Source organism: Triturus cristatus, chromosome 11 (assembly GCF_964204655.1).
Source record: "Triturus cristatus chromosome 11, aTriCri1.1, whole genome shotgun sequence".
In the NCBI taxonomy this organism is placed as follows: Eukaryota; Metazoa; Chordata; class Amphibia; order Caudata; family Salamandridae; genus Triturus; species Triturus cristatus.
Window position 1 is genome coordinate 1,124,884,513 of NC_140594.1, and position 13,222 is coordinate 1,124,897,734.

General features: G+C 46.6%; 1 protein-coding gene across 1 annotated transcript in view; it reads right to left on the reverse strand.

Moving 5' to 3' along the window:
• The window catches only part of DIS3L2 (DIS3 like 3'-5' exoribonuclease 2), a 1,010,223-nt gene that overhangs the window by 554,588 nt on the left and 442,413 nt on the right, over positions 1-13,222 (reverse strand). The window contains exon 9 of the mRNA XM_085635696.1: positions 12,784-13,031. Within this exon, the coding sequence (XP_085491822.1) occupies positions 12,784-13,031 (248 nt within the window). The remainder of the gene's footprint in view (positions 1-12,783; positions 13,032-13,222) is intronic.

The following is a 13,222-nucleotide window of genomic DNA, read 5'->3' on the forward strand; positions in this document are numbered from 1 at the left end:
AAATTGTGGAACTCTCTCCCTGACGAAATTGCTGGACAACGATCACACACTCTTTTTCGAAAGGTTTTAAAGACCTGGCTGTTCCCTTAGATGTTGGTCTGAGTGTGCCTTTTCTGCTTGCAGGTTGTTCTGCTGTTAGCGCCTTGATGCCCTTGGGCAAATTTAGCGCTTTATACATTTTATATTCATTCTACTACATAAATACCATGAGAAATACAATATCTGACCTTTTAAAACTTGGTTTAAGTCCTCAAGGACTTGAAATCATTTAGAGATAGCTACTTGCAGGTGGGCCTTGATACCAAGTAAAATAAAAGAATAAACCTAAAGGCAAGGCTTCAAGAGCAGCCCTGAGCAGGTTGGCACACTGAACAGAATCTAAAAGTGCTGATAGAAAATCTATATTGACCAAACAGTTACTCAAGTCCGAGACTCAGTAAATGTCTCACCTGTAACAATAGTCTTGCAGCATTTGGCTAGGACAGATTCACATGCTGTACATTATTCTATGATTTAGTAGCTGCCTTTGGAAAAGTATCAAAATAAAATATTTTTGTGGTGATTATAGATGGCGTCTAGACGAAATGATGATGAAACTGGCACTAAGAACACAGAGCTACTTCACTTAATCATGGTCTACCTCAGATTCAATAAATCCATCAAATATGGAAACAAATGTGGTCAAATGGTCAAAATTGGTGCAGTTAGATTAATGATACTAAACAGTCACGGCCAGGAAGAAGGTGAGAAGCAGAGTACTTCATCGGCCAGAAATAGCACCGACGATATGTAACATTTAAGAATGATCTACCACAAAAAGTCAACAGCGTGCTCTCAAATGTGCTAAAGAAACATCTAAAGGCAGTGAACATTACAGAAGATGGAGGACAAAGATCCAGAAACAGGAAAGCCGGGTGTGACTTAACTACGACAATGTAAGTCATTGAACACGGGCCATGACAATGTAAACCCCAACTGCAGCATGATGTTCTCCGTGAGGCTTCAATAGATTGCAGCAGTTAAAACAAGCATTGGCATAGCCAATAGGTCTCGCTTTTGGGACCTTATAAGTGTTTAGTTATGCAACTGTTGCATGGCTAAACACTTATAAGGTCCCAAAGGCGAGACCTATTGGCTATGCCAATGCTTGTTAACTAATGTGGTACAGAAGATAACAGGACAGCATTAGATATACTAGTAAAACATCTGGAACATCATCGGTTTTGGACAAGACAATATAAACAAGCACTGACAAAACAAATAGTTTGGCCTTTAGTATGATGACAGCACAGGGGTAGCAGCAATGCAAGTTTCCCTCATACACAAAAAGGTGCGTCAGATAAAGGTGCACCAAACCCAGCCGTACAGCAAGCTTCCCTCACACAACAAAGGCAGCATGGGCAGCAACAGTGCACGTTTCCTACAGACAGAATAAGTACAGCCTAACAGCAGAAGAACAAATTTCACTCACACAGAAAGTTCATGCTTCTTTACACACAATCGTGCACACAGACGACTGGAACATGGGTGGAAGTAGCGCACTAATGCACAGGCACTGCGCCACAGGCATATTATTCCCAAGACAACACCTACGTCTTACAACCCACTTGGCAGACACTCGGATAACCTTTACCTCCTGGTAAGCACACAACCCTGAACCACCCCGAGATTTGAGGCTCTATAATTTCACAACCAAAAACCGGAACAGGCCACTGACAAAGAAAGAAATACTTGTCAGTGACCACCAGCACTGAAGGGCTGCAATGGGAGCCTACAAAGACATAGAAGACAGACTCATCACAAGAGACAAGAATGGCAGTACTTTCAGAGGTATGGGGGAGTTTGCACCTTTTTTGCATGATCTGGAAACCTGTGCCCGATTCCACTGCACATGATTCTGACAAAAGAGATACTTTATTCACATCACTGAAGACGTCTGCAAGGTGGAACTATGCATGACACCATTGTAGAGTGGTCTCCAAGATAGAGCTATGCATTACACCATTTGAGAGTGCTTTCCAAGGCAGAGCCACGTGCATCATAACACTGTAGTGTACTCTACAAGGCAGAGCTGAGCATAACATCGCTCTACAATATTCCCCAAGATAAATCTGAGCATTGCACCACTGTAGGGTGTGCTCGAAGAAGGTGCGCATCATACAATGCTGGAGTTCTCTCCAAGGCAGAACGTTGCAATGGGTATGCCCAGACATAGATCCTGTGATCACTGTACCACTGAAATCAAGCTATACGTGGCTGATGAGCCACAATATGGGCGATAACGGTCCTGGGTTGCTTGTTTTCCAATTCAGGCAGGATAAGGCCGGGCAGTTCAGGCTGTACAGTTCCGATTGGAGCAGGGTCAAGGTTGAATTGCATATGGGTCTTAACTGATGTGGTATGGTGGATCAAAAACAATGGATTTGGATGCGGCCCGAGAAATTGCCAGTGGCTAAGAATAATTCAAAATAATTCAACCATTCCATCATCACCTTATTGTTGCAGCTTTGGCCCTAAGTGCGTTGACTATGCCCAGACATAGGTCCCGGGCTCACTGTGCCACTGAAATCAAGCTATACCTGGCTGATGAGCTCTAACTAGGGTGAAACCGGTCCTGGGTTGCTCGTTTTCTGTTTCAGCGAGGACTTGGCCTGGCAGTTCGGACTGGACTGCTCCGACTGGAGCAGAGTCAAGGTTGAATTGTATATGGCTAGGTTCGGACTGCGGTGACATGGTGGGTGAAAAACTATGGATTGGGATGCGGCCCAAGCGATTGCTAGTGGCTGAGATTAATTTGAGCTTTCCATCCATCACCTTTTTGTTGCAGAGCTTTGCACCACTCCACTGCAGAATTACCTACACCGCTCCATGGTATGGCCATGGCAGATGAAGGCGGGGAAACAACCTCCGAGTGTGGGGATATCAGGCTGGCAGCAAATCATACTGTGCTGGCTTGACCTCCCCTCTGAACAGCAATGTAGTATTGGTTTGAAGCTATTACACCAAAATCCAAAAACATTTGAGAAGGAAACCACAAGTAAAGAGGCAATACTTTTCTAGGGAAGAAAGGCTGTAAGAGGGCGATATAATTTGTAATTGCATATGGAAGCAAAACAGACAATCCACTGTATAAATATTCATGCAGAAGTAATCAAAAAGGACAGTGTTTTATGGCAGAAAATAAAAACAGAATATAATATTATTAAAACTAATTACAGCGCTAGATTGGATCGCTTTCCATGCAGATGACATAGAATACATGCATTTTTCATTCCAAACTAGTTCCGGTTGTGCAACCGAAAGCCACAGGTTTGAGACAGTGCAGAGATCATGATAAGAAGACCTTGCTTGTCAAGGGGACTGGTGTTGGCATAAGGTTGAAATCATTGAAGGCGTCACTCATTCTCTCTCAACATCCTTCTTTCAAAGGCCTTGCGAGACAGCTGAAGAGTACAACTGTACATAGAGTGTAAGGCACAAAGTGGCTATCAAAGGAAGGTTAGTTCTCTCAAACCACCAGATATCTAGCCTTTGTGTGAGGCACTCTCAAGCCTGCCACTTGTCCTCTCAGAAAGGGCATGAATTGGTAGTGGCACTTCCAAGCTCCAAGATGTCCCATTACTGCATCTGTGAAACCAAACACTCCTATCTAAATAAGTCAGAGAAGACCCTAAACATTTGAAAGAGGAGTCTTTGGTCTGTCCAAGTGTGGGGGAACTGATCAAAGCAACATGCTGAGGCCTCTCCAGGGCTATATTGAGTGGCACTTGTAGACCCCAATGAAGAATGCTAGAAGGAGTATGCAGAGGCGACTTCTCCGCTATGGCGGAACAGCGTCCGACCCCTTCCCCCAGCTTCCAGCAGAGTAAAAAGAAAGAAAAACAACGATAATAAACTCGGGTTTATTATCGTTTTAGTTTGTTTCCTGGATTCTTGGGGGCGGGGCCAGGGGGATAACTGGCACCACAGGGACTTGTATGCACTGCTGAAGTTACTTACCTTCTGTAACGCATTATCTGGTAGAGACAATATCTAGCTGCAGATTCCTTATGTTAGAATTTCCCAGGCAACAGGCTGGATTCGAAACTTTTGCTCGAGCAATAACCCATGCACACACCGTCGGGTAGCTCCATTCTGCTCTGCGTGATGTGTACGGCGTCGTTAGATTCGGTTATGACATCGCGATCATCTATAAAGGCACCACCCAGGGGTGTGGACGTACGTACTTTTCACTTTTCCACGACAGAAGCACAGGGCCATGAAGTGACTGACGTAAGTATGTGCCAAAACTAGGGCCCTGCAAAAGTGAGTAACCCTAGCCCTAAGAAATAGGTCCACAGAGCAGGGAGGCAAGGGTGGGTCTGCAAGGAATCTGCAGCTAGATATGGTCTCTATCAGAAAATGCGTTACCAAAGGTAAGTAACTTGATTATCTGATAGAGAATTCTAGCTGCAGAATCCTTACCTTAGGATAGATACCCAAGCCATACCCTCTTTGCAGTGGGCTGCAGACAAATTCCTCACACTAGAAAGTCCTGCAGGACCAACTAGGCAAAATGCCAGTCCATGCGGACCAGACTCTCCAGGCAGTAGTTTGGCAAACGTGTGCAAAGACGCCCACGTTGCAGCCTGGCAAATGGCCAGGACTTGGACACCCTGGGCCAAGGCCGTAGCCTTTCCCCTAGTGGAATGGGCTCTTAATTCCTCAGGGGGCTAAATTTTAGCCAGGGCATACCAGATCTTAATGCAGAGAACGACCCAGCGAGGGATGGTCCTTTTCTGCACTACCCGACCTTTCTTGGCTGCCATGTACCCCACAAAAGGTTGGTCCTCCACCCGGAACTCTTTGGTGCGGTCAAAGTAGAACGACAACGCTCTTTTTGGGACCAGATGATGGAGACGCTCCTCTTCTTTAGAGGAATGAAGGGGAGCAAAAAGGTGGGGAGCATGATAGATTAAACCCAGAAGGTTTACCACCAGCTTTGGAAGAAGTGAAGCATCACTTTTTCTGCAAAAGTCATCATGTAGGGGGCTTACATGATAATGCCTGCAACTCACAAACCCTGTGGGCAGATGTTATCGCCAGCAGATAGGCTGTCCTGACGGTAAGCAGCTGGAGGGGACAGTTTTGTAAAGGCTCGAAGGGAGCACACAAGAAAAGTGAGGACCAAATTAAGGTCCCACTGTGACATGACAAAAGGCGTGGGTAAAACAAGCGACCCAGCCCTTTCAAGAACCTATTTACAATTGGAGACTTGGAGAGAGAGAGAGGGTTGGTCTGGGAGCCACAAAAAAAGCAGATGGAGCAGAAGATGACCCTTACGAGTACCCAAAGCAGAGCCCTGCTGGGTAAGGGTAAGAATGAAAAGACGAACAGTAGAAAGAGATCAATAGACCTTTCTGTACAATATGATACAAACTTTTGCCAATGGCAGGCGTATACCGTCTCAGTGGAGGGACGACTGGCCACAAAATAACATTGCATACTTCGGGAGGAAGGTCCTAAGCCATCAACTGCTGCCACTCAATCTCCACGCATGGAGGCGGAGAGTTGACAGGTTCGGGTGGAGGACCCTCCCTTGCTGCTGCGACAGAAGATCCTCCTGAAGGGGCAGCCTGTACAGAGGATCGATGCTAATTTTCAGAGGCTCTCGATACCACACTCTCCTAACCCAGTCCGGAGCCACAAGTATGACTTGGGCCCAGATTTTATTCAGAACTCTGGGCGGAAGTGGTATGGGTGGAGAGGCACACAACAGCACAACAGGCCTGAGCTCCACTCCAGACGAAAAGCGTCGCTGAGCAATAGCCGCCTTGGAAACTCATTGCGCAATACTGCTGACATTGCGCGTTCTCTTCAGAGGCGAACAGGTCTAACCAAGGTTCTCCTCACTGTTGAAAGAGACCTCGGGCCATCTCCGACTGGAGACGCCATTTGTGACCCGCTAGGCATCGACGGCTGAGCTCGTCCAACCTGCTGTTCAGAGAACCTGTCCGGTGTTGCACCACCAGGGTTATGCCCTGTTGTTTCAGCCATGTCCAGAGGCACAGGGCCTCTTGACAAAAAGTCTTCAACCCCACCCTGCCCTGCTTGTTGCAGTATCACATGGCGGTGGTGTTGTCCGTAAACACCTGCACTAACCTCCCCTAGACAGAGGGAAGAAATGCTTTCAATGCCAATCGAATCACTCAAAGCTCCAACAAACTGATGTGGAGCCCCAACTCCGTTGGAGACCAGTGTTCCCTGATCTCCTTCTCTCCCAGATGGCCGATCCATCCCAGAAGTGACACATACGTCACCACTGTGTGAATCGGTTGGGGAAGGGAGTGGGGGTCTGCCTGTAGCCCTATCAGGATTTGTCAACCACCACTGCAAATCTCTCGCAGTTCCCTCCGAGATCTGGACTATGTCGGTGAGATTAACCTGATGCTGTGCCCACAGGAACTTCAAGTCCCACTGCAGAGCCTGCATACGCCACCTGGCATGTTTTACTAATTGGATGCAGGAGGCAATGAAGCCCACCAGCCTCCGAGTCAGTCTCACTGTAATCCAAGATAGAAGCTGAAACATTGGAATCATAACCTGAACATCCTGGACTCGCTGCTCAGGCGGATAGGCCACAAACTGCACTGTGTCCAGAACAGCTCCGCTGAAAGAAAGCGTCTGAGACGGAGTCAGGTGTGACCTTGGCACGTTTATAGTGAACCCCAACAAATGCAGGTGGTTTGCCATATTCTGAAGGTGGGAGTCGACAGCTGTGGATTAGGACACCTTCAACAGCCAGTCGTCGTAGTAGGGGAAGACAAACTACTAATCTGCGCAGATGAGCTGCAACCACTACCTTCACCTTGATACACAGCTGAGGGGCACTGGTAGGGTGGAATGGGAGCACGGTAAACTGAAAGGGCTCGTGGCCTACCTTGAACAGCAGGTACTGCCTGTGGCCCAGCAGGATGGGGATGTGAAAATGCACATCCTGCAAGTCAAACACTACCATCCTGTCTTCTTGGTCAAGGGCAGACAAGACCTGAACTACAGTGAACATCTTGAACTTCTTCTTGAGGTAGAAATTGACGGTCTGAAGATCTAAAATGGGCCGCAACCCTTTGTTCTTCCTAGGAATCAGAAAGTAGGGGTAATAACAGCCACTGCCTACTTCTGAAACCGGGACATCTCTATAGCAGCCTTGGCCAGGAGAGCTGTAACTTCCTCCTGGAGCAATTTTAAATGATGCTCTGCCAGCCGATCTTGAATTGGCGGTATAGGAGGAGGAAAAGAAAGGAATTGCGGAGAATAGCCCCCCTGAATGATCTGCAAGACCTACTTGTCTGATGTAATGGACCCCCAGTGGGGGAGGAGATGATGGATTCTACCTCCCACTGAAGTGGCGTAGTCTTGCAAAGTCAGACTAGGAGTGCTTGGGGGCTGATGACTTCTTGTTTCCATTACTAGGACAGAATGAGCCACGTCCACGTACCAGCCCCACTTGGAAAGTCTGCAAAGGACGGTGGCTGGCATACGGCTGGAACCCCATTCCGCCCCACCCCTGAAAGCTTGGTGGTGCAGGCTTCTACCTCCCAGGGAACATTCCCTTCCGCCCCTCCGGACAGGGAATCCAAGAGGTTGGAATCACTTGGGAAGATGATGTCAGTTGGCGGAGAGAGCATGCCAGCACCTGGGGATGTATCCAATTCACTGGCCTCCTCAAGTGATTTGATTATACGGGGACAACAGGAGACCCTATGGCGCTTATTCTGCTTGACGCAGAAAAGGCATTCGATAGGGTCTCCTGGAGATTTCTCTGGGCTGCCCTATCGCACTCTGGGATCACCGAGAAATTTATAAAAGCTTTACAAAAACTGTATATCAATCCGGGGGCTCGTGTCCTGATTAATGGGCTCCTCTCGGAAAGACTCACTATTACTCGGGGAGCTAGACAAGGATGCCCTTGTTCTCCTCTCCTTTTTTCGATCTACATCGATTCTTTTATTTACCGTCTAGAAAACCACACGCTAATCTTACCTATTCAAATACATAATCATGAAACCAATATTTTAGTTTATGCAGATGATATAGCAATTGTTACAACTGATCCTCAGAGTGCTATAATTGCTATAGAAGAGGAGGCAAAACAATTTGGAAATATTTCTGGTTATAAATTAAACCCTGGGAAAACTCAGATTGTGCTGAATAATAATATTAGGATGAAGGATACAAGAGTTATAGATAATGCTGTCTATCTAGGGGTTGATATTAGTGCTAAAATAGAAAGTATAGTCAGTATTAATATAAAGCCATTAATTACACATACAAAGAAAGAATTGACTCGATTGAACAATCTACATTTGACAATAGGGGGTAGATGCAACGTAATTAAAACGCTGTTTTTGCCAAAACGTTTATATTTTTTTCGAACTATTTGTCTGGAGTTCCCCCCAGAAATACTGAAAGCAATCGATGCAATTTTCTCGGGGATCATTTGGGGATATAATAAACCTCGCCGGGCACTCAGATGGATTACCTTACCTAAAGAAAGTGGGGGATTAGGATTACCCAACTGTAAATTATACTATTGGGCCACTGTTCTAAAATATAGTGTACATTTGATTTTCCCAGACCCCTATGATCATATCATACCGACACCTCAAGAAATCATTTTAGGTGAGGGGTGTGAAGGATGCTTCTGGCGACATATCAATGACTGTTATTTCAAAAAAACTAAGTTTAAGACTATATCTAGTATATATAAAGTCTGGTGTAATTTACGAAAGATAATTGGGCTGGGACGCTATTCATTTTACACCCCCTTAAATAATAATAACGATCTTCCGGAGATCTTTCAAGACAGCTGTATGAAACGATGGGTTTTTTCCGGGCTGAGGCAGCTAGGCTGTTTCTATACTACGAATGGTTTTAAGACATTCTTGGAGCTACACCTCAACTATGGAATCGGCAATAAAGATTTCTTCAAGTTCCTTCAAATTAGAGATTTTTTAATCTAAGAAGGGGTTGGGGGGAGGTTAAAATTTCAATCAAGTCAATTCATAGATAATCTATGTGGAAAATCTACCCCTAAGATTGGGGAATTATATGATGCTTTGAATTCGCTACTCCCGGATGATATGGAGAAACATTATATAAGCTGGGAAACAAAACTAGAAGTTCGATCTGAAATTCCTCCTCTAGCGTTTGAATTATCAGAGACATCCTTGATGTCCATTAAATTACAAGCTCAATTCTGTAAGACATTCTTTTCCCTATACTATACACCTTATAAAATCGCAAAGTGGGGACCTGGAAAGGGAACTCAATGCCCGCGATGTCTGCTATATGAGGCCGATATTATTCATATGTTCGCTTCATGCAATATGCTTACAAACTTGATAACAGGAATTTCCGGTTTTCTTTCCGATATATTCCAAATCAAGATGAATATAACAACAGAAGAGATTGTATTGGGGTTGCAAACCAGAAGAGGTTTAAACATATGCAAGGCTTAATCTTTATTGCTATTGCCATTTTACGGATGTGTATCGCAACATCCTGGCTTGACCCGAATCCACCCACTTTTATACATTGGAGAAGCAGATTTTTGGCGACATGTAGTCTTGAGGTGGCCATCTATAAAAATAAAGGGTTTAATAAAAGAAAAAGAGGTATGATAATCTGGGAACCACTACTGTCATGGATACATAGCCATACCTAATTGGGAGTTTGTTTTGCGACCTACGTTATTTGTTGTATACTGCACTAATTACCATGATAAGCTTCTTTTTGTAATATAGTTCCCTTGGTCTGGATGATGTGGGGGAGGGCCGGGGAAATGCAAAATAAAATGTTTTTGTTTCAATAAAAATGTTTTTTTTTAAAAAGAAAGAAAGCGTCTAAGACGGAGTCAGGTGTGACCTTGGCACGTTTATAGTGAACCCAAACAAATGCAGGAGGTTTGCCATATTCTGAAGGTGGGAGTCGACAGCTGTGGATTAGGACACCTTCAACAGCCAGTCGTCGTAGTAGGGGAAGACAAACTACTAATCTGCGCAGATGAGCTGCAACCACTACCTTCACCTTGATACACAGCTGAGGGGCACTGGTAAGGTGGAATGGGAGCACGGTAAACTGAAAGGGCTCGTGGCCTACCTTGAACAGCAGGTACTGCCTGTGGCCCAGCAGGATGGGGATGTGAAAATGCACATCCTGCAAGTCAAACACTACCATCCTCTCTTCTTGGTCAAGGGCAGACAAGACCTAAAGTACAGTGAGCATTTTGAACTTCTTCTTGAGGTAGAAATTGACGGTCTGAAGATCTAAAATGGGCCGCAACCCTTTGTTCTTCCTAGGAATCAGAAAGTAGGGGTAATAACAGCCACTGCCTACTTCTGAAACCGGGACATCTCTATAGCAGCCTTGGCCAGGAGAGCTGTAACTTCCTCCTGGAGCAATTTTAAATGATGCTCAGCCAGCCGATCTTGAATTGGCGGTATAGGAGGAGGAAAAGAAAGGAATTGCAGAGAATAGCCCCCCTGAATGATCTGCAAGACCTACTTGTCTGATGTAATGGACCCCCAGTGGGGGAGGAGATGATAGATTCTACCTCCCACTGAAGTGGCGTAGTCTTGCAGAGTCAGACTAGGAGTGCTTGGGGGCTGATGACTTCTTGTTTCCATTACTAGGACAGAATGAGCCACTTCCACGTACCAGCCACACTTGGAAAGTCTGCACAGGACGGTGGCTGGCATACGGCTGGAACCCCATTCCGCCCCACCCCTGAAAGCTTGGTGGTGCAGGCTTCTACCTCCCAGGGAACGTTCCCTTCCGCCCCTCCAGACAGGGAATCCAAGAGGTTGGAATCACTTGGGAAGATGATGTCAGTTGGCGGAGAGAGCATGCCAGCACCTGGGGATGTATCCAATTCACTGGCCTCCTCAAGTTCCTCATACCAGTCCATCTGCTCTGCAGACATATATTGGTGTTCCGAAGACTCCTAGTCCTCTGAAACTTCATGAAAATGCTCAGACAACAACATAGAACCCATGGGTTCCACCAATGGCACCGACTTTGGGTCCGGCGCTGGGGAAGGTCGCATTGGCGCAACGGGCGCCGTCCATGAATCCCCGAGGCTCAACTGGGGCTGTGGCCGGAGCAGATGACGTCGAATCAGATTGGCCCTCTCCCGATCCCTTGAGGCCCAAGGCTCACCAAAGGAGTCCACCCGCTCAAATACGCGGCGCATGTCCTTGTAAAACTTTCATTTGAGCGGGAGTCACTCTGGCTCCCAGAAACGGGGGCAAGCGGAAAGTCGACCCTGGCACCAGCACCGCAGAACCGTGCCTAGAGTGTTGGTGCTCCGTACCTCTCTCGTCGACAGACGACAGCAGAGGTGAAGCTGAAGTCTGCTTAGACTTCTTTTTTCCTTGTGCCTCCCCCCCCCCCCCCCTCTCGAGTGTCCCGAGGACCTCGAGTGGGAGGAAGAGCAAATGGGGCTCATGGAGCAGCCCCTCGACCTCCTCTTCTTCCATCAGGATCACTGCGAAGTTTCGCAGGATGGTGTCGACTGCCGGGACGCAAGGAGCTTCAAAGCCTGCTCCTGCACGTCCTTTAGAGCCATGGCCCGAAAGTCCGAGCATGACTGAGTTGTGATCAGGATCGAGACACCAAAAGGCAGACGAGGTGGGGGGGGATCGGTAACGGACATGGTGCATTGACAGGTGCCACATGGTTTAAAACCGGTCTTCTTCAAAAACATCCCTTAATACACAATAGAAAAAATCTTGAAGTCGACAAAAAGTCGAAAACACCTGTCAAAAAGCGAGAGAGGGGTAGCTCTTCCCAGATTGGTGATTAACTGGCGCAGAAAGAAAAGAACTTATGTCCACGCTCCTGGGTGGAACCTATAAAGGTAACCGCAAATTCATCAACTATGCCGACAACGTCACGTGGAGCCAAATGCAGCCACCCAACGGCACGTGCAAGGGGTATTGCTCGAGCAAACATTTCCAGATCCAGCCTGACTCCTTGGAAATTCTATGGTAAGGAATCTGCAGCTAGAAGTCTCTATCAGATATCAGTGCGCATGATGGTTTGGCCGACCATCTCAGGCCGGGCAAACCGCCATGCGCACTGAAACTGTCTCCAACCCAGCTGAGTTGCTGGGTTGGAGACAGCAAGCACAGGCTCTCAGTCTCACTGGAAGCGCAAATCATCGGCGCTCAGCCCAATCCTGAAGCTGCTCTCTTGTATGAGAGCAGCTTCAGGAAGCTGCTCTCTTGTATGAGAGCAGCTTCAGGATTGGCAACAGGGGAGTCTGGGAGCCTGTGCCTGCAGCGGAACCACGAGAGGTGCAGGAGACCGGCTATGCAGCGGGCAAGTTATTTTTTTTCCCCCTTTGTTTTCCAAGGTCTCCCCTCCCCACCCCGCCATTCTCCTCTAACACCGGCTGCTACTGGGACTCTGAGTTTTTTTCTGCTGGCATTTGCAGGGATTAACATCCTCAAGAGATCATTTGTCTGTCCAGTGGGTTAACACTTTGTCCGAAGAGACTAGGAGGTGGACAAAACCAGATGCACACAGTACACCCAAGTCGAACATTATGCAAAACTCAATTACCTTCTTGTCATTTTAAAGCATGCCTGGCATTGGCTGTTCAAACAATTAGTTCCTGTATGCAATTTCTGCACCTTCACTCTCTCAGGGATACATTTAGGTACTCTTTTATTACACGACCAATATAGTGAGAGGAGTGAGGAAACGGGTTGATACGGACATATAGAAGGAGGCACATACCCAAGAGCAAAGTTACAGTCTTCTTTCCAATCGACAATACGGCAGATGAAGAGAGTATTTGTGTAGTCCTCTGGTCTGGACACAAAGTTTTCAGGACAATCAGCCAGTGGCACATACATCCTTGGCACACGATGATCCACAGCGCAAAACATGGCATACTTTCGGTACAGTTCGCTGTTTTTGTCTGCCAGTAGTTTGATGAAGCCGGTGGCAGCTCTGGAGTGCTTCTCCTCCAATATATACACCACCTACGAAACAGACCAAGAGGGAACATCTTAGGAATAAGCAGAGGGAAGGTGCACACAAAATAACTACTCTGCATGACGTTTACTTCGGTGTTCATTGAACTGGATACATAGTTCATGGTAATTCCATTTCACTGGGCATCACGTTGAGCTTTGGACCACTCACAATTTGCTTTATTCTTAGTTATCCAACA